This window comes from Mus caroli, unplaced genomic scaffold, assembly GCF_978045245.1.
Source record: "Mus caroli unplaced genomic scaffold, Mus_caroli_1 scaffold_15, whole genome shotgun sequence".
NCBI classification, from domain to species: domain Eukaryota; kingdom Metazoa; phylum Chordata; class Mammalia; order Rodentia; family Muridae; genus Mus; species Mus caroli.
Genome location: NW_028227270.1, coordinates 59,377,159 through 59,397,842, shown reverse-complemented (window position 1 = coordinate 59,397,842; position 20,684 = coordinate 59,377,159). Strand labels below are relative to the sequence as shown.

The following is a 20,684-nucleotide window of genomic DNA, read 5'->3' as shown; positions in this document are numbered from 1 at the left end:
AGAAATAGCTTATATCGTTTGGGTTGTCTTTTTTTTTTTTAACAACTTAGTTAAGACATAATTTATGTTTCATAAATGTCCCCATTTAAACCTCATAGTTCAGTGCTTTACAGTGTATTTGCACAGTTGGGAAGCCATCACTATTATCTAATTTTAGAACATTTTCATCATACCAGCAAAAACCAGAAACAAAACAAAGTAAACCTTACTAGCATTCACTTGATGTCCCCATGGCCCCTAGCCCTCCATAAGTGCTAATATGTCTGTCAACTGATTTTCCTGTTCTGGGTGGCTTATAGAGGGTGATTCTTACAACATATTCTCTTTAGGAATGCATCCTTTGGTAATAACTTTCTGTCATTATGCAGATTACCATTTTAGAAATTTTAACATGCATTTATTTTTTAAGGAAAAAACTCGTGTTGGTTACTTCCAACCACTCCAAAGAAAACAGCTATGTGCTTTCATGTATGTGCTTTTGTGTGCTGTTTTGTTCAGCATGCTTTGTCTTAGTGTTGGGCACTAGACACACTGAAATGCAGAGGGCATCAGCTTAAAGGGCAGGGTGGACAATGGTAAGAACCATAAACATGAGTGTCTCAGAAGACCTGTACTGGCTCTTTGTAGCAGGCAATGGGAAAGAAATTTGTCCTTAAGGCTTTCTTTAATATATGCCAATGTGGGTGTATTTCAAATACTTAGGAGAATATGATAGAAACTTTAGTATTTTTTGTCTTAAAACTGTCAAATCTATTTCCCTTATTGTTGCAATAATTTATTTTTTAAATTCACTTTACATCCCAATTGTAGGCTCCCTTCTCTTCCCTCTAGTCCTGTCTGCATAAATCTCTTCCTCCATTATTCTCCCCCTCTTCTCAGAGAAGAGAAAGTATCACCTCGCCCTGGGATATCTAGTCCCAGAAGGACTAAACATAACTTCTCTTACTGAGTCCTAACCAGGCAGTCCAGATAGGGGAAGGGGATCCAATGGCAAGCAGCAGAGTCAGAGACAGCCTCCACTCCAACTGTTACAGGACTCACATGAAGATCAAGCTGCACATCGGCTACAAATATGTAGGAGGCCTTGGCCCAACCCCTGCATGCTCTTTGGTTGGTGGTTTAGTCTGTGAGCTCCAATAGGCTAAAGTTAGTTGACTGTGTAGGTCGTCTTGTGGTGCCCTGTACTCCTCCGGCTTGCTCAGTTCTATCGCTCGCTCCTCTATAAGACTGCCCAAGCTCTGCCCAATGTTGGGCTCTCAGTCTCTGTATCAGTCTCCATCCTTTGCTGGATGAAGCCTTTCAGGAGACATTCATTCTAGGCTCATGTCTTCAAGCATACCAAAGTATCATTAATAGTGTCAGGGGTTGGCATAGTTTCACATGGGATGGGTCTCAAGCTGGGGCAGTCATCGGTGGCCATTCTCTCAGTCTCCATTCTATTCCCACCCCTGCACATCATGTAGGCAGGACAAACTTTGGTTTAAAAGTTTTATGAGTGGGTTGATGTTCCCTTCCTCCCACTGGAAATCATGCCTGGCTACAGGAGGTGGCCACCTCAGTCTCCACATCCCTCACTGGTAGGAATCCCAACCAGGGGCATCCCCACAGACTCCCTGTAGCCTCTCTCATACTAGGCCTCCAGCTAGTCTCAGAGATGTCCCCTGGGTTGTCTCTTGGATTCCCCTGCCCAACAACTTGAAGGGAGGTTTGCCATGTCTGATATAAAGGTTCTTGGTAGTCTATAAATCTTGGGGGAGAATTATCATCAAAAGGACTAACCTCATTTAATCCCATTGACTCTGTCTCTGTGTCTGTCTCTCTGTGTCTCTGTCTCTGTCTCTCTCTCTCTTTTTCTCTCTCTGTGTGTACTGTAATCCCTCCTGCTTTCTTTGGCTTCCCTGGCTTCTTTCCTCACTCAAAGTCCCCTTTCCTTTCTCCTCACCCCTCATTTTCCCTTTATAGTAGCTGTCTCCATCAATGTCTCTGAGGCTCCTTCTCTCACTGTCCTGATGACTCATTTTTACTTCCTGGTATTCTCCATTATATACTTACATCCAAGGAGTTATAGGTACAAAGAAGAGAGGAACAGGTGGCATCACCTTACTCTGCATACTGTTTTCTAATTTTCTTCACATACCTGCAAATTTCATGACTTGATTTTTTCTTTTATTATTGGGTATATATTGAATATATACATATATATACATATATATGAATATAAAATATAATTTCAATGTATGTAATATGTAACACATTTTCATGTATCTGTTTATCAGTTGAAGGGCATTTGGTTGTTTCTGTTTCCTAGATATTGTGAATAGAATGGTAGTGAACCTGGCAAAGAGAGCAAATGAAGAATAGTATGTTGAATCCTTTGGGCATAAGCCAAGAATTGGTATGTCTGGGTGATATGGTAGATCTACGTAATGTCAACTTTTTGAGACTTCTCTACACTGAGTTTCATAGTGGCTATACCAGCTTGCACCAGGAACTAGTGAGGGTTTCCCTTCCTCTGGACCCTCAGAAGCATTCACTATCAGTTCTTTTCCCTGCCTTATCCATTCAGATTGGGGAAAGATGAAATCTCAAAGTAGTTTTCATTTGCATCTCTTTTATTGCTAAAGAAAGATATTGGATGGCATTTTAAAAGGTCTTTCTTAGCCAGCTTAGATTTCATATTTTGAGAACTTTGGTCAAACTGTACCCGATTTTCAGTGGTTTCATTTGTCTTCCTTACACTTTGTTTTTTAGTTCTTTGTGTATTCTAAATATTAATGGACTTTCAGATGTTTGGCTGGCAAAGCCTCTCTCTGATGCTGTGGGCATCCTTTCACTTGATTGATCAGTGCCTTTGCTATACAGAACCAGCTTAGTTTTCTGAAGTGTTATTTGTCAACGGTTGACCTTAATTCCTGAGTGAATGGAGTCATATTCAGAAAGTCCTTTCTTACATCTGTATCAATTCCCCAAAAGCCTGCAAGTTTCTCACTGGACAATAATATCATACAAGTACTTAAGGAGTTTGGTTTGTCACCAATGAAGGATCCCCCAAAGTCTTTACTGTGGGACCCCAAAGAGACTGGGAATCTCTTTTTTTCATATTTTATATTTGTATATGAATATACAGCACATATCTTCTTCTGTGTCTCACAACAATAATCCATTGGAAACTCCCTGGTGAACGTCCATTAGTTTATTCTTCCAGGTGTGACCCACTTAGGCTTACATTTAAAGGTCTTTGCTTTCTGTTTCTTGTTTATATGTAGACCCTCAACAGCTTTCTTTAACTGTAGTATTGTTTGACTCTCTTATTTTCTGTCAAGCAACTAACACTGATTCCCTTGCTTAGTGCTGGGCTAGCTGGTGGGGAATACGAGAATGTTGTTAGAACAGTCTCTAGATGATCACAGATCAGTCATTTGATTGACTGGACCCAGCTGCATCAGTGATGCAATGTCATTTCCCCTGAGACAGTCATTCCTGCTTCATTAGGGGACATTCTGTTCATTAGTGGTAGTTGCAATTTCTACTCATAGCACAAAAAGTTTCTCTGAGCTCTTTGAAACAGGACAGCAGAGCGGTAAGATGTAGCTGTTAGAGTTTCCCGGTATCATGGTGGATCCGCAAGAATTCTCCACCAGAGGAATCAGATTTTAATAGGGCTTACAAGATTAGGTTTTAGTTGTTCCACCCAGTGACTGAGTTACCATTGTTTCTGAATTAAGTCTCTGTTGAGTTTACCTTCATGTGGCAGTGTGTCTGGGTTCAAGAGAGAAAGGTTCCTGGCTTCTATGTGTGCTCCAAGTTGGACACATATAGCGACAGACTGGGAGCTAGACTCTACGTAGAAGAGAGACCATGGAACATTTCTCTGTCTGGGCCAGCGTTAACTCATTCAGTGTAACTCCGGTCAGAATGGTCATCATCAGGAATTCAGAATGGCAACAAATACAGATAAGAGCCTGGCAAAATTACCATCAGAGAGGCTCCATCCAGCAACTGATGGAAACAGATGCAGAGACCCACAGCCAAAATTAGACAGAACTCAATGAATCCTGAAGAATGGAAGGAAGGATTGTAGGAGCCAGAAGGGTCAAGGACACAAGAAAACCCACAGAATCAACAAACCTGAACCCACAGAGGCTCACTAAACTGGACTGACAATTGGGGTGCCTACATGGACTGACCTAGGCCCTCTGCATCTCTGTAGTTTGTCTTATCGTAGGACTCCTAACAGAAGGACAATGGGTTATTTCTGGGGAGTTTGCCTGCTTTTGGTACTTTTTTCCCCTCCTAATGGGTTGCCTCATCCAGCCTTGATATGAGGGGGTACCTAGTCTTATTGCAACTTGAAATGCTGTGTGTGGTTGATATCCCTGGGAGGCCTGCCCTTGGAGGAGTGAATTGGGGTGGGCACTGGAGGGAGAGGAGAGAGGGGACACTGTGATCCAGATGCAATATAGGAGAGAATAAATTGATTTTTTTTTAAAAAGGCAATAATAGAATAGAAGGAAGCTTCTAGAAAATAGAATCCTAAGATAAGGTGGAGATGCCCCCTCCCCCAAAATACAATGAATTAACTGAAGAACTAGAGTTCCAAAAATGCCAGAGGCAGGCAATACAGGGATACAGTATCCAAAAAATGAGGGAAAAAAGTTTTATAGAACTGACAGACTGGTGGCTATCTCTTGATCAAATGGTGCATATAGTAAAAGAAGAAAGATGAACAGTGAGTTTTCAGAACAGCAGAGATGGAAGACAACATGAAACCCGCCCTCAAGGAAAAGCAGTCTATATACAATAGAAAAGATGACGTATCCAAGGCATTAGAAGGTGCTATAAACTACACATTGGTTACGCGGCAAAGAAAATGAAACAGTCCCCAATTTCATGGAGGCAGGACATCTTCACCCTATAGTTCTCTGCCTGGTTTTTGCTTCCTCTGATTTCTTTTCTGTTCTCTGGTAGCATACCCAAATTTTCTTTTCAGAAGTGGAGAACTGTTAAGGATTACTGCTGACATTTCTATGTTGTAATAAATTTATAGCAATTATGTTAAAGAAGAAGTTTCTCTGAAGAAGAATCTGAAAAAGAGTGGTCCTGTAAAGTGAGCGTTTATAGGATGTATACAGCTACCTCCTGTTACTCAAGATTCACCAAAACTGACCAAAACTCAACAGCAGCTGACAAGCTATGGGGAAAGGTATCAGTATCAGGCTGCATTGAGCCCAGACACACAGAATAAAGGTATGTAGATACCTTTCTGACTTGTGAATCCCATCTTGAGCTGTATAATACATTTCAATAGGCAGAAAAAATATTTCTTTTTAAAGTTCTTTTAATTACTTTATTTTTTTTTAAAAACAAAGGTTTCCTATTGATGTCATAAGACAGTTGCACAATTCTACATGTTAGTAGTAATAAAGATCTTCAGACACGTTTATAGCTTAGTCTAAAATACAAAATTAGTTTTTGGCTCATTCTTGAGATGCAGACACATTCATAAAAATATACATATTTGTAAAAATAATAAAGCAAATTCTGCCACTTAAGTCTTAACATCTCACACTGGTTCAACAATTTCTGCATGAGAATAGCTCAGTGATATTTTTCCTCTGTCCATTTCATTTTAAAGCACTGATGAAGATATTATTTTCTTAAAATCAAAAGCTACCAAGTGAAAACATTAGAAACATCATGGGCAATAAAACTGACTAAAGAGAAAAACCAGACACAATTACTTCAGCTCTTTGAGAGACATTTCTATTACCTTTACTCATTTGGCATCTGTTACATTATTTCTAAACCACATTCCAGTAGTCCTTTGAGTGAGGAAGAAAACAAAACCTTTAAGGTCCTTGGAATCAGAGAGAAGAAAGAAGTGTTTCACTGTGTACCAGCATCATCAATTTTGTAAACTCAAGTCTTCAGAGAACTATTGATGGAGATGTAAAACCCAAACACTCCATAGGATCACAGAGCATCAATCACAGGAACATAACCTGTTTCTGGGTTAAGATAAACTCATGCATCTTTTTTTTTTTTTTTTTTTTTTTTTTTGCAAAGTACACAAAAGAGGTGCTCATGCTGCCCCTAGGCTAGTTTGTTGAGCTTGTTGGGGTTGGGGCTCCCCGACACATGTAAAGGTATACAGGCTTCACACGAAACTGTTAAAAAACATAAACAAAACCCTCCATTAAACCTAAGCACTAGACCTAAACACTTTGCTATCACTGAGTATTGTTTCAACCCCTAAGATGTGCTTATAACATGATAAGGTAGAAAACAGAGTCAAACAATATGGGGATGATTTTTTTCCAAAAGTTTGGGGCCCACCTTGTGCAAGAGTAAGATGAATTTATTGTGGTGAGTTTCTGTGTTAATGAGTACATGCTTGCATTTCTGACCAAAACCTAGAGGCGTTGGCCACAAAGTATGTCTGTTGTTGGTTTGTGTCTACTCTTGTTCTGTCTCTACTATGGCAACTAGACCCCAAAGATCATTATCTAACATCAGATTTTTTTCTGAATTGAGATTGTGTATGCAAGAATTAATCATACTCTTTTAATATCATAAGTACATAGCTAAAATATGACTTATGTAGAGTATAAAATATTCTGAGTGGCTAAGTGTTATCTAAAGTTACAAACGAGAGAAGAGAGAAGATAATACTCAGACTCCTACTTCAACTAGTAAAACTAACTGCTGTGTTTTTTTTCTGCTCACTGATAACAGGGAGGCCAGAGCCTGAGGATGGAAGAGCCAAGAGACAGCCAATATATTACACTTTGTTCCTCATCTCAATAAGGACTCAGGGAATGATGACATGCCTCTAAATGCTATTCGTAACTATTAAAATACACATCTCCTTGATCAGAACATTGTTCAGGGATAACAGTATTTGTTCCCCACTCAAGACAAAAGTATGCAAGAACAACTATGATCATTGCAGGAGAAATGCCTGTGAAATTTCCAAGCAATGATACAATAAGACCCTGACCATGCAAAAACTGGTGCATGCTAAAAAAAAAAAAAAAAACAAAAAAACAAAAAAAAAACCAAATAGACCAAGGGACTCCTCACAGGGACTGGAGGTAATATCCAAGTTACCTCAAGAAGTATAAACAGTGAAAAGACAAAAGGACAATTTTTTTTGTATGTATGTATGTGTGTGTCTTGGGTTTTTCGGTGTAGCCCTGGCTGTCCTGGAACTCACTCTGTAGACCAGGCTAGCCTTGAACTCAGAAATCTGCCTGCCTCTGCCTCCCTAGTGCTGGGATTAAAGATGTGTGCCACCACTGTCTGTTTCTCTGTCTTTTTTCCTCTTTGTCATGTACACACACACACACACACACACACACACACACACTCACCAGGAAGGAAACCCATGGCAGACAAAAGAAATGAGGATTGTACCAACATCCAGCTTGGTGAACCAATGTGTTTTCATTGGGTTTACCCACAGTGTTATGGTTGAGTGATTTCTTACAGGAACAGAATTACTGAAAAGCAGTTGTGTTATAGAAAAGCTTACCTCAACACAAGTGGAATCTCTAAACTGAAGTCTTTCACGCAACTTGAGTACTTGAGTTCTTTTTACCACATATGACCCATTAGGCTTCATTGCATTGATTTGTATTGATTCTACTAGTTGTTGTTGATAATGTGCAGCTTCTCAACATCTTGCCTTTAATGTAGTATGGACTTCTTTCTCTGTTGTCAAATACCAACTACACTGCAATCCCTCATGCTTGTTGCTACCTGGGGATGGCCATGAGAATGATGCTCACAAAAGGCCCCAAAATCCAAATAAACCATTTGTAGATGCTGGTCCCATTGGGGTGACCGCTAAAGACAGCAGCAGATGTGAAGTGAAGCTGCTTTGAGTGTATGGGACAAGCTGCATTTGTTGTAGATGGCAGAGACAAAAAAGTGGAGTCACTTCAGCTTTCTGGATCCCAGAAGATCATGAGAGGGGTTGGACCCTGAGTATCTTACACTTTAATGATGGATTGCTTTGATTTGATTGTAACTGTGCCCTTCTTCATCATTTTTGGAGTAAGAAATTATGCAACTAGTTCTGTATTTTATAGGAGTCTAGGAAGAAATGTTAGATATTTTAAAAAAAATCAAACTTTTAAAGTGTTGAAATTCTTAAGGATGGTGAAATTTCCTAGATTTGGACAATGATTTCTGTTGTGATATTATTATTATCATTAGACTATGGGATTCACAAGGAAGTGGACACAGTAGTTTAATAATGGTGTATTTGTGGTCCTGATGACACAGGATCATTTTTCCTGGTTAGTCTTTTCAACTTGATACAATCTAGAGTTGCATGAGAAGAAGGAACAACAGCCAAGGAGCTTGTTAAATCAGGTGGACCTGTGAGGATGTTTGTGAGGCATTTTATTGATTAATTTTTTTTTTTTGTGGGAGTGTTAAGCCCACAACTGGCAGTGCCATATCTGGTCATAGTGTGAATAAGAAAGCAAGCTGAGAAAACTGTGGAGAGCAAGCCAGTAGGCAGCTCTACTCTGTGAACTCTGCTTCTATCTTTGCCCCAGGTTCCCTCTTGGCCTCCATGATGAGGGATGGTAACTTATAAGCCAAATGAATCCTTTCCTCTTCTAGTTGACTTTGGTACATATTTCATCACAGCAAGAGAGAGTCACTAAAACAATACTTGATCTATCATGCCTCAGTGGATCTACTTTGTATAGATGAAAATATTATGAACCCTGACAGACAACATCCCCAATCTGAGAGGAGGTATTTTGTCAGCACTTATTTTCATTGTAGATGCCCCGAACACTGACCATGCTGGCTTTAGTACTGAGAACAGTGAAGTTGCATGGTTTGCCATAGGCTAGGGTGCCCAGGAAGACAGCAAAGTTGCATTGTTAGCCATGGGTAAGGGTGACAGAAACAACCTGGTTTCAATATGTGTATGATTTTGAAATTGGTTTTGGTCATTTCACATCCAGAAAAGTTTTAAAGTTAGCAAATTTCTCATAACTTCTGTATTCAGTCATGCAATGTTCTTGAAACTTGAGTTTGGGAACCACATTTGGGAACCTTTGGAGGAAATGACAGACCGGAGGTTACTTCTTTGGCAGACAGTGATGGAGTATAAGGCAGAGCACAGCATCAGTGGCAGAGACTCATGTGCAGAGCAAGGACTCCTGGACACCTCCCAAACACTTGTAGTGACCTAGGGCTTTTTCACCTTCTTCCAAATTCATTTTTTTCTAAAATTTTGATTTATCTTTGATTTCTTCTTTGGTTGGGGCAAAACAGGCAATTCTCTTTTGTATAAACCAGTTGAGACCAGAGCATACCATCTTGTGGTACTATCCAAGAGGAAGAGCCGTTTAGCCTAGGGACTGGGAGTAGGTTTTAGGGAATCCCTGAATGTCCCTGTGCTAGACCCAGGCTTGTACTCACTGGAACCTGACACAAAGTTGGTAGCTTGAAGGACCTAACTATCCCTTAGTGCTGGGGCAAGGAGTAGTGGCTCCCAAATCAGTCTGCTGAACTTCAGCCTAACTTTGATTTTACTTTAGAAAAAAAAATGTTTTTGCTTAAAGTATTCTGGAATTGTGACTTATTATATTCAAGTCCAGTGTGCTATGATTGTATTTCACAAGAGTCTTGAGCAATTGTTCTCAATCTTTCTAAGGCTGTGTGCAGTCCTTTAATATGGTTTCTCATGTTGTGGTGACCTTCCCTCCAGCCATAAAAATATTCCATTATTACTTCATAATAGTAATACTGCTACTGTTCTGAATCTTAATGTAAATATCTGTGTTTTTTGATGACCTTAGGCTACCCCTGTGAAAGGGATGTTTAACCCCCAAAGGCTCTCATAAGTTGAGAACCGATAGTCTTACAAGAAGACTGTCTCTACTATCTTTAATCAGGAGGTCTTTGGTCAATCACGGAGGGAACTGGAGCAGACTTGGTAAGCTCTCTGGAACTAGAGCAGACTTGTGACACTCTCTGGCATGCGGATGATCTAGTCTTTTTCTTCTTCTTCTTCTTTTTTTTTTCAAGCCAGACTGTATCCATTGTAATTAAAGATATTTTCATAAATAATCATGTTATTTCAGATAGGACACAGACAGATAATCATTAATGATATAGGACTTCCAAAATCCTCTCTTGTACAGACTGCCAAGATCAGAAAACCACCATAAAGCCCAATGAAATCTTCATCTGATGCTTTGAAAGGGGGGGGGGATAGCTTAAAGTGAGGGTTATTGCTTCACATTTAGGATGTTTAACAAATTTTCACACACCAATCCTGACTTTCATGAAATGAAATGAAAACAGCAGAGCTCTCAATGTGAAGATCTGTAGTCTTTTATAAAGGTCTCCTCCTCCCTTTGAGGACACTTAATGATGCCACTTCAAAGTCCAGACCAGGGGCTGGTGAGATGGCTCAGTGGGTAAGAGCACCCGACTGCTCTTCCAAAGGTCCAGAGTTCAAATCCCAGCAACCACATGGTGGCTCACAACCATCCATAATGAATTCTGATGCCCTCTTCTGGTGTGTCTGAAGACAGCTACAGTGTACTTACATATAATAAATGAATAAATCTTAAAAAAAAAAAAGTCCAGACCACCCAATAGACTGGCAAAACCAGTTGTGGGGATCAGGTTCCAACAGGCCTCTGGTTTCAAGGGATTTAAGACTATATTGGTGGTACAAGGGGAGGAAGATATAAAATGAATTTAGAGTTTTCTTACACCACAAGGCATTTTGTGTCATGGTGGTTACATATGTCAATACTAGGACGTTTTCCCTGGGAGACGACAAGCAGGAGCTGTTTAAAATTACTGGAGAAAGATGTTTTCCATCATCAATCCAGCTTGGGAGACATTTTCTTAGTGACACATGTTTTTCCCCCCAGTCCCCAATGAACTGTTCTGTGTGCTAACAACCCTTCCCCCAATGCACCGGAGACCTGGGAGGTGAGAGACTTCCAGGACTCAAAGGGAGGGACCTTAGATGAGATGCCTGACAGTAGGGAGAGGGAACTTATAAAGCTCACCTCCAGCAGGAAGACAGGACAAGTGAGGGGTGGGGTTGCCATCCCACAGTCACATCTCTGACCCATAATTGTTCCTGTCTGAAAGAATTACAGGGATGAAAATGGAGAGGAGTCTGAGGAAAAGAAGGTCCAGAGACAGGCCCAAAGTGGGATCCAGCTCAAGGGGAGATCCCAAGGCCTGACACTATTACTGAGGCTATGGAGCCCTCACAAAAAGGAATCTATCATGACTGCCCTCTGAAAGACCCAACAAGAAGCTGAAAGAGTCAGATGCAGATATTTGCACCCAATCAATGGACAGAAGCAGCTGACCCCTCTTGGTGAATTAGGGAATGCTGAAAGAAGCTGAGGAGAAGGGCAATCCTGTAGGAGGACCAGCAATCTGGACCCCCAAGATCTTTCAAACACTGGACCACCAAACAGACAGCATACACCAGCTGATATGAGGCCCCCAACACACATACAGTAGAGGACTTTTGGGTCTGTGTTCATTTAGAGATGATGCACCTAACCCTCAAGAGATTGGAGGCCCCAGGGAGTTTAGAGGTCAGGTGGGGTGTGGTGGCATTCACGTGGAGGTGGGGTAAGGAGGAGGTGTGGGATGTGGAGCAGTCGGAGGGTGGATTGGGGACAAGGAATTGAATATGGAGTGTAAAAAATAAATTAAAAGTAAAATAAAATTTAAAAAGTTTAAGAAAATCTGGATTTTTATAAAAATTATCCATGTAACAGTATGTATGATTTCACTTTAGCCCACAGTTCTGACATTTCAGCTCAGCACAAACTCCCTCTGGCTATCTGGTCACCCTCCATATTTCAGGTAAGCCCTGTTCATCCTGACCTGTGTGCAGCAACATCCTATCCATCCATGCTGTCCAGAATGCCCCTCTCTACTGATGCTTCCCCATTTCATATTTAAAATATTTTATGAGTTCTTTTTGAATTCCACACATTGTATTTTGATCAGATCACCCATCCCCACATTTCTCTTAGGTCCACTCCATTACACACTCAATCAGTATGTCCTCATTTAAAAACCCACGAAGTCCTATTACTGCCACCTGTATATTCTTAGGTCTGCAGCCACTCATTGCAGTGCACAGGAACTAAGCTATGATTTCCCCTAATAATACCAAGCTCCACTCTACTCCTTGGCTATAAAGCCTCTCACTAGCTGAGTGTGGCTGATTATTCTCTCTCTCCCTCACTTCTGGCAGTGATCCCCATATCTATCACCATGGTCCTTAACAAAGTTCTCCTGCTGTATTTTAATGAGAATCATAAACTAATAATTTTCTGTTTAATAGCAGCTCACCCATCTTTTCTTTATTATTTTCCTTTGGTGAACAGATAATTTTGCTAAAGGCAGACATTGTTACTGGCAGGCCTTGAAGCACGAGATTCCAATGCATTAGAAATTATGATCTCCTGGTTCTGGTGACCTAATGATACCATGTGTAAAGCAAATAATGAGGATTAGATGAGATGATGAGGTGGACAGTTTCTAAAATTCACCTTCCATGTCTGAGGTTTGCAGGGTGATGTGTGACTTGTCATGAGGAGGATGAAGGAATGTCTGTTGTACGTGATGAGTCATAAACAGACTAAAGACCAGATTGCACCCAAGACTGGCTGATTTATTGATGGGTTGTAGAGAATCAAGGCAGAGGAGTTAGTTATAGAAGCATGGGTAATTCAAAGGCAGATGCATCACTGCCAAGACCACCCTAGCATGGGGGGTGACTCATGGCACTTCTCTAGAGACTTTTGGATTACCTAGGGTATAAAAAATTTGCAAGACTATGTAGTTCCCAAAACATGTAAAAGTCACTTATCCTTCCCACTCTTCAAAGTTATAAAAGCTATAAGATCAAATTACAATGGTCTGGTCTCAATTTCAATGAGTCTTGTGACTGCAATTGAACTACAAGATCTGCACACCTTGAACCTCTGGGTGATATGAAGAATAAAAGTGGGTACTCCATTAGGGAGACTAGGATTCCATGTCCACCACCAAGGTGGAGGCAAAGACCTATGACCTCAGGTGGCATCAGATCATGCCAATGCTTTTATTTCAGATTTAATAGGCTTGAAACAGGGGCAAAAAAACAAAAATGATAAGGACAAGTCACACTTCTTTGTGTAAATCAGAAATGCAAAGCCACTTGTGGGCTGCAGGTCTGTGAGCCACTGTGATGTGGGGAGGGGATTCTCAAAAGCAGAGTCCTCATCTCATTAAAGGGAAAATTACTCTTCCTGTCTTCTTAGCATGGCCTAAGAAGGTTCTGCTGTCCAGAGATGTAGTCCTGCCTCCCAGAGGGATGGCCCCTTAGATAGGTAATTGACCTGCCCAAATTGAATATTAGGGTCCAACCACACAAGAGGTCCTCTAAGTTGGAACTGAAGGAAATAATTTTCCTTTAATGTGTTTTGACTACTCCAGTAACAATACCTATTCTCTGAGTATTTTTCTCACCAAATTTTCTATTTACTTTTCTTCCTACATTTTTGATGTATAGCTATTCCATTGGATATGGTGCACAAGGTAGCATAGAGTTGCACAAATGGTATTTTCTTCCAAGCAAAATGTATGACTATGTACCTTGTCCAGATTCTGCCCATTGTGAAGATGTCCCTTCACCAGTACTTTCAGCATTGTCCCGGCAAAGGCTCTAATACTCTAGATGTATCCTTCTGGGTGATTCCTGCTTAGTGAGAAGAACCATCTGTGCCGTACCCTGACCTTCTTTTTCTCACTCAGTCATTCCTAAAGCATATTTTATGAGGCTAGAGAGACATATTTGATATAGAAAAGCATTGTCACAGATCTAGAAACCATAGCACTTGGACCATTTCTTTATATAAGCTGTTTGTTCCCAAAGGACCTGCTAAAACCTAACCATATATACCACAGTTCAATGAAAAAAAATTAGGTCTATGAATGTCTAATTTCTCTACTTAGTGAATCCAATAAATGTCAATTCATAAAGTGATGCTCAGATCACATGGTAACTTGGTGTTCTGTTGGCTAATACTCAGTTTCCATTAAGGCCAAATAGCAAGCCCATAGTTGTTTTTCAGAGGAGAGAAATTGCCTACAAATGATCCCAGGACCTTTCTCCAAACTCTTAAGGGTCTCTCCTGAAAATCACTTATGGGGCTATGGGGCCTGCCATAGACTCATAGACTCCAGGCAACATTCTTTTTTTTTTTTTTTTTTTGCACTGAAACCTGAAGTCTAATCAAGTATTTTGCATTGCATGAATCAAGTGACAGAAGAGTCTACACAGAAGCCTAGACTTATTGAAAACACTTGCTGTGTCCTGGCTGCATATATAACTAGCAGCTTTCAGGGTCATGTGATATGTAGGTTAGAGTGACACATTCTAGTGAGGAATGTGCTACTTTCAAAATCCAAACAGACCTTAATTGCAAAATGGCTTTTGTGTCCACTGAGACTCCAAAGAGAGGATTTATTTCAAGGGGTCAGCCTTCAAATGTTGCTTGGTCTTTTTCCTTTGCGTCTTTGTTTTTTCTTTTTCTTTTTCTTTTTCTTTTTCTTTTCTTTTCTTTTTTTTCTCTCTCTCTCTTTTTTTTTTTTTTTTTTGGTTTTCTAGACAGGGTTTCTCTGTGTAACCCTGGCTGTCCTGGAACTCACTCTGTAGACCAGGCTGGCCTCGAACTCAGAAATCCGTCTGCCTCTGTCTCCCAAGTGCTGGGACTAAAGGCGTGCGCCACCACGCCCGGCCCTTTGCATCTTTTAGCATCTTCCTTTATTTGTATGTTTAGTGTTTTGATTAGTATGTGTCATAGGAGGATTTATTTTCTGGTCCTGTCTTAGTGTTTAATCTGCTTCTTGCACCTTGATAGGCAACTTCTTTAGGTTAGGGACATTTTCTTCCATGATGTTGTTGAAAACAATTTCTGTGCTTATGGCTTGGGTTTCTCCTCTTTGCTCTGTTCCTATTACTCACATATTTGGTTTTTCATAGTTACTGACTGTCTTAGTCAGAGTTTGTATTCCTGCACAAAACATCATGACCACTAAGCAAGTTGGGGAGGAAAGGGTTTATTCAGCTTACACTTCCACATTTCTGTTTATCACTAAAGGAAGTCAGGACAGGAACTCATACAAGGCAGAAACTTGGAGGAAGGAGCTGATGCAGAGGTCATGGAGTGGTGCTGTTTGCTGGATTTTTTTTACCTTGGTTTGCTCAGCTTGCTTTCTTATAGAACCCAGGATTAACAGTCCAGGGGTGGTATCACCCACAATGGGCTGGGTCCTCCCCCTTGATCACTAATTGAGAAAATGCCTTACAGCTGGATCTCAAGGAGGCATTTCATCATGATAGGCTCCTTTCTCTGTGAGAATTCCAGCCTGTGTCAAGTTGACACACAAAACCAGCCAGTACACCAACATTTTCTGAATGTGTTTTGCCTGGATGTTTTTAGAGTTAACATTTTCTTTGACTGAGGTGTCCATTTCTTCTACCTTGTCTTCGCTGTCTGAGATTTTCCCTTCCATGTGTTGTTCTCTCTTCCCTCCACAGTTTTTGTTTCACTTCCTAATTTTTTCATTTCCAGTTTTATATTGGTTTAGGTTTCCCCTTGTGATTTGACTTTTACTTTCCTGTGTTACACTGTTTTTATTGTTTCATTTCACTGATTGTATATGTGTGCATGCATACATGTGTGTGTCTATGTGTGTGATTTCACAGACATCACTACCACATGTATTCACATTCTCTTTAAGGTCTTTGAACATATTTATAATAGCCATTTTAAGTTTTATATTGTAGTTTAGCTTTATTGTATTTCTTAGTGACTACTGTAGTAGGGTTGCTGGGTTCTATTCTAATGTTGATGATTATGTTTTTGTGCTGGTGTCTAGGCATCTGGGTTTGGGATGATTGTGACTCTAGGTGTTGATATCTGGTCTTATATCTGTTGAGTGGATGTTCTGTTCTTTGCTTTGTGTTGCCTTCTACACATTTAGATCTAGGTTTGATGTGGTTACTGATTCCTAGGCCAGGAAGGCCAGTGGGTTCCTGGGCAGGGAAGCCACCTGATATGGGAGGCTGACACAAAGAGATGGGCTGAGGGAAGAAAGCTGGATTCACTAGGAGGTTCTGTGAAGTGCTGAGGACATGGAAGTAGAGAGGGAGAACAGGCTCCTTAAATCCCCACTTTAGGATATGTCAATTGGGACATTGTGTGGAAGGTACCATCACAGCTGGCTATTTGTGATGTCAGGATATCAAGAATATGGTCCTACAATAACCTTTAAAACTTACTATGCTGACCTACACCTGAGATGTTTGCCTCACTCTTCTCCCTAAAAACATGTAGTACAGAATTGCACTAAGATCATTTTGGTTACAAGAAGAATTAATATGTACTCACTGATAAGTGGATTAGCCTAGAATCTTGGGATACCCAAGATATAAGATACAATTTGCTAAACGCATGAAACTCAAGAAGAACGAAGACCAAAGTGTGGACACTTTGCCCCTTCTTAGAATTGGGAACAAAACACCCATGGAAGGAGTTACAGAGACAAAGTTTGGAGCTGTGACGAAAGGATGGACCATCTAGAGACTGCCATATCTGGGGATCCATCCCATAATCAGCTTCCAAACGCTGACACCATTGCACACACTAGCAAGATTTTGCTGAAAGGACCCAGATAGAGCTCTCTCTTGTGAGACTATGCAGGGGCCTAGCAAACACAGAAGTGGATGCTCACAGTCAGCTATTGGATGGATCACAAGGCCCCCAATGGAGGAGCTAGAGAAAGTACCCAAGGAGCTAAAGGGATCTGCAACCCTATAGGTGGAACAACATTATGAACTAACCAGTACCCCTGAGCTCTTGACTCTAGCTGCATATGTATCAAAAGATGGCCTAGTCGGCCATCACTGGAAAGAGAGGCACATTGGACTTGCAAACTTTATATGCCCCAGTACAGGGGAACACCAGGGTCAAACAGTGGGAGTGGGTGGGTAGGGGAGTTGGGGGGAGGGTATGGGGGATTTTTGGGATAGCATTGGAAATGTAATTGGAGAAAATACCTAATAAAAATATATAAAAAAGAAGAATTAAAAACTCTAATTTGCTAATAATTTCTAGTGATTCCATTAAATAACATGCATTTGAGATTTAAATCACAAAGGCTCTGAATCCTTACCTTTTTATGTGCATTATTGTTCAATGTTTGGGTCAGGAAAGCATGTTTACAGCAATTAAAATGCTTCGGGTGTTCTGTGTGGAAAATCATCACCAATATGGCTGCAGTGGACTTCTTAGTGGAGAGGCGTGACTGGATACTTCTAGTCTACGTTCTAATGCACCTACAAGAACTTGGCTATTTCTCATTTAATAAATATTCTATTTTCTTGTAACTATCCATGTGTCTTTACAAGGGTCATGTTGAGAATTTGGGTGGGTTGGTTGTGGCACTTTTACATCGATCTGTGAAAACTACACTTGAGGGAATTGAGTCCTTAATATCAGCACACAGAAGGTGATGGATTTAAGATCCAAAAGTGCTAAGCTTTACCCTATGGTGGCTGAAAATCAAGCAGTGCATTTGTGAAAAACTGATGCTATAGAAATGAAGAATCCAAATTTGGTGAGGTATGGATTCAGAGAGACACTGATGTTGGTCACTTGTTCTCAGGTCACAGCACCTTTAAACCAGCTCTGACGGGCCCCTCATTGAAGTTTGAAGATGAACTCTAACTTGCAATGGAGTTCACAGGAGCTGTTAAGGCCTGAACTGTGGATATCCACCAAAGAAATCTAAACATATGGAAAGAGTCAGACTAAGAAAGAGTCTGCATGGTCAACAGGGATCATAGCTTAGACACGTAGCTGTCTGAGTCAGCATTGATATTTAGTATATGATCCTTTTCTCTATGTGTAATTGTCCTGTTTTGGACTTGCCATTCCTTCCCATGTCCCCATAATTCCACTTTGGAATGGAAATTCATACTCCATGTATTTGTCTGTTGGAAGTCTACAATGTGGTGTTATTTGTTTAATTTTGTAGGTAGTCACAGTTAATGGTCTAAGAAAAAGATTAAGCTTAGGAGGTTTGAACACTTCTGGAAATATGATGACTTTTGAGGTTTGTACTGAAACACTATGCAGCAAGAGATGGCTATTTTGCATGACTGGGCTCTGTTGGGTTGTGGGTCACTGGAGCATAGACTACACTTCAGTCATCACAAACCTCATCCTGTAGATGGGTTCTATGTAGTCATAGTACACAATACAAAGCACTGGTATGGTATGTCCATATAAAATGAGATTCATGGCTGAGGATCAGAGTAGAGGGGCATACATTGAGCTTCCACAGCAATTTGTCCTGAATTATTCAGGAGTCTTCATAAATAATACAGAGATGACACCTCTGTACTAAGCTACTTTCCAGTTGCCAGTGATACTTTGTGAATTCATGGGAATTAATGATTGGGATTCACAGAAAATTAAATATAGGTTTTCAAATGATTATCAAAAGTAGGCTCTAAAACCCTTGAAACAAGCTCAACCCAGGAGACAAACCTGCCTTCATAATGAGAGAGCCATGCACTCTCTCTTTTAGAACACCATGCAACAGGCAGTAGTAATACCTTCAAGCAGAACTCTGTGTCTGTACACATAAACCAAACCAGAAAGAAGCAGAATACTAATTTAATATCTAGCTTTAATTTTAAGATATCATGGCATATATTCATCTTATTAAAGTGAAAATTAAAGATCCTTGTGAGAATCATTTAAGGAACTTCAGAGCTAAAAATTGGCAATGATTTCTCAGTATGACTGTGCCTCAGAGTTCACACCACACTGTTGATCTTACATGAATTCAGTTTTGCATATCACACAGCACATGCTGGACACTGTGATGGGCTGCTTCCTGCTGTTGAACCTCTCCAGCATCATTCCTTTCATACCAGGAGACAGAAGACTTCCAAGGCAATGGCAGAGTGCTTGCTTCACTCCTAGCCTATGCTATTGTTACCAGTCAAGCCACAACTGTTACTCTGGCTAGAACAAAAGCACACATCACATTAATTAGAATGGCTGCAGTACAGTGGCTTTGTCACAATACTACCCTGACATATATTGCTTTCATGTTCACCATGTTCAATGCCAAAATACAGTACATCAATCAGGAAGAAAAGGTTGTCAGCCACAACCCAGTAAAAACTCTCCCCACATTTCCAAGAGCTGAACACTTAGTCAAACAGTGAACTGCATGTTGTTTCACACCTAAAGCAAGTGAGGACTTCAGTTCCTTCTCAGCTTTCTGTGGGCAGCTGAGGGTGGGAGTGTGACTCTGTCATACCTGATCCCTTCCACGTGTCAGATAGCTGTTCTTTCCCAAATCTTCATATTCAGGCAAATCAGGAGCCATTTCTCCTCTACACATTGAGTTTCCACAGCAATTTGTCCTGAATTCTTCTGGGGTCTTTATAAATAAACAAATAATACATTAAAACCAAGAGACTAACTGTAAGGAAATGGAGTGAAGAAACAGAATTAACAATCAGTGTCTCACTCACCAAGTCACTAAATTGATTCAGGCCCATGGAGAAGCTGGTCTTGCCCTTCTCATAGTCTGCATTGTGCGCCTCAATTTTCTTTTTACTCTCCTCCCACACTAGTCTTCTGTGTCTTTCTTCATCCTGAAAATGAGTACAACAGATAGCATTTCTCATCTTAACACCACACACAAGCTGAGGAAATGGTATGTAGAGAAAGAGGAGCCAGAGCATGTGGTCTCATGACACTGTTGTCAGCCATTCTCCTCACCCAGAGGGTCATCAAAGCTGCCCACCTTGGGTTCATAGTGCATGTCTTTAGGCAAGTCCTTAGTGATGGCTTGTCTTTACGGCCATATTTATGCCCACAGACTCCCAAGAGCAAGAGTCCTTCTTTCTGAGATCCCTCTAGACTGTGCCCATTTTACCAACCAGTCTGTAGGTTTTTGCAAATTTCGTCTTCCATTCTTCCCACTCATTATCCAAACTTGGATCAGGGGATGGAGCAGTTGACATCATTCCCAAGCAGAGGATGAGCAGGAAGAGAGCACTATTTGGGTTCCCAAAACATAGACAATGAGTTGTTGTCCAATACTATGGTCAGACCCAAAAGGTAAACACAAGTAATGTTATACATACTGTCTAATCTCTATTTAGCAATATATATGTATGTGCATGTATGTATGTATGTAGTAACAATGAGTGAAAAAAGAGAACAGAATTTAAAAAGTATCAGAAAAGGCATGTCTGAGAATGTGAGGCAGAAAAAAGAGGAGAACAAAAATGTAATCCTATTATTATCATAAAAAATTAAGAGACAGACAAACAAGAAAACAAAGCAAAAACAAAACAGTGAATAAAACCTACAAAATAGGAGGTGTCTCAGGTAACCAGAGTAGAGCTGTGAGGAAGTTTGCTGAAAGTGAGTTAGTAGGTAGCGGTCCTGTGTACCTTGCTTTTCTCTGCTCTCACCTGAAGTGCTGCAGCTTCTGTTCACAGATAAGAAACCAGAACTATGTTGTCCAGGGCCTCTTAAGAGGACAGAGGAGGCTGGTGTTGCATGAGGAGAGCAGCCTGTGGC

General features: G+C 40.6%; 1 protein-coding gene and 1 long non-coding RNA gene across 4 annotated transcripts in view; one reads left to right on the top strand and one right to left on the bottom strand.

Moving 5' to 3' along the window:
- The window catches only part of LOC110307619 (uncharacterized), a 23,669-nt gene extending 16,845 nt beyond the window's left edge, over positions 1-6,824 (top strand). Inside the window, exons 4-5 of the long non-coding RNA XR_002379440.2 lie at positions 5,048-5,247; positions 6,736-6,824. This is a non-coding gene — a long non-coding RNA (uncharacterized LOC110307619). The remainder of the gene's footprint in view (positions 1-5,047; positions 5,248-6,735) is intronic.
- Positions 1-20,684, bottom strand: part of LOC115029033 (protein CTLA-2-beta) — a 26,720-nt gene extending 6,036 nt beyond the window's left edge. The window contains exons 1-5 of one of the 3 annotated variants that reach the window (XM_021179853.2): positions 20,576-20,684; positions 20,036-20,153; positions 19,625-19,747; positions 19,408-19,530; positions 18,756-19,106 (exon numbers count right to left, since the gene is read on the bottom strand). In XM_021179853.2, coding sequence (XP_021035512.1) covers positions 19,098-19,106; positions 19,408-19,530; positions 19,625-19,747; positions 20,036-20,122 — 342 coding nt within the window. In that variant the 5' untranslated portion in view covers positions 20,123-20,153; positions 20,576-20,684 and the 3' untranslated portion in view covers positions 18,756-19,097. Of the gene's footprint in view, positions 1-18,755; positions 19,107-19,401; positions 19,531-19,624; positions 19,748-20,035; positions 20,154-20,575 lie in introns of those variants that run through there. The other 2 variants (XM_029468664.2, XM_085831024.1) reach the window with 2 other exon arrangements.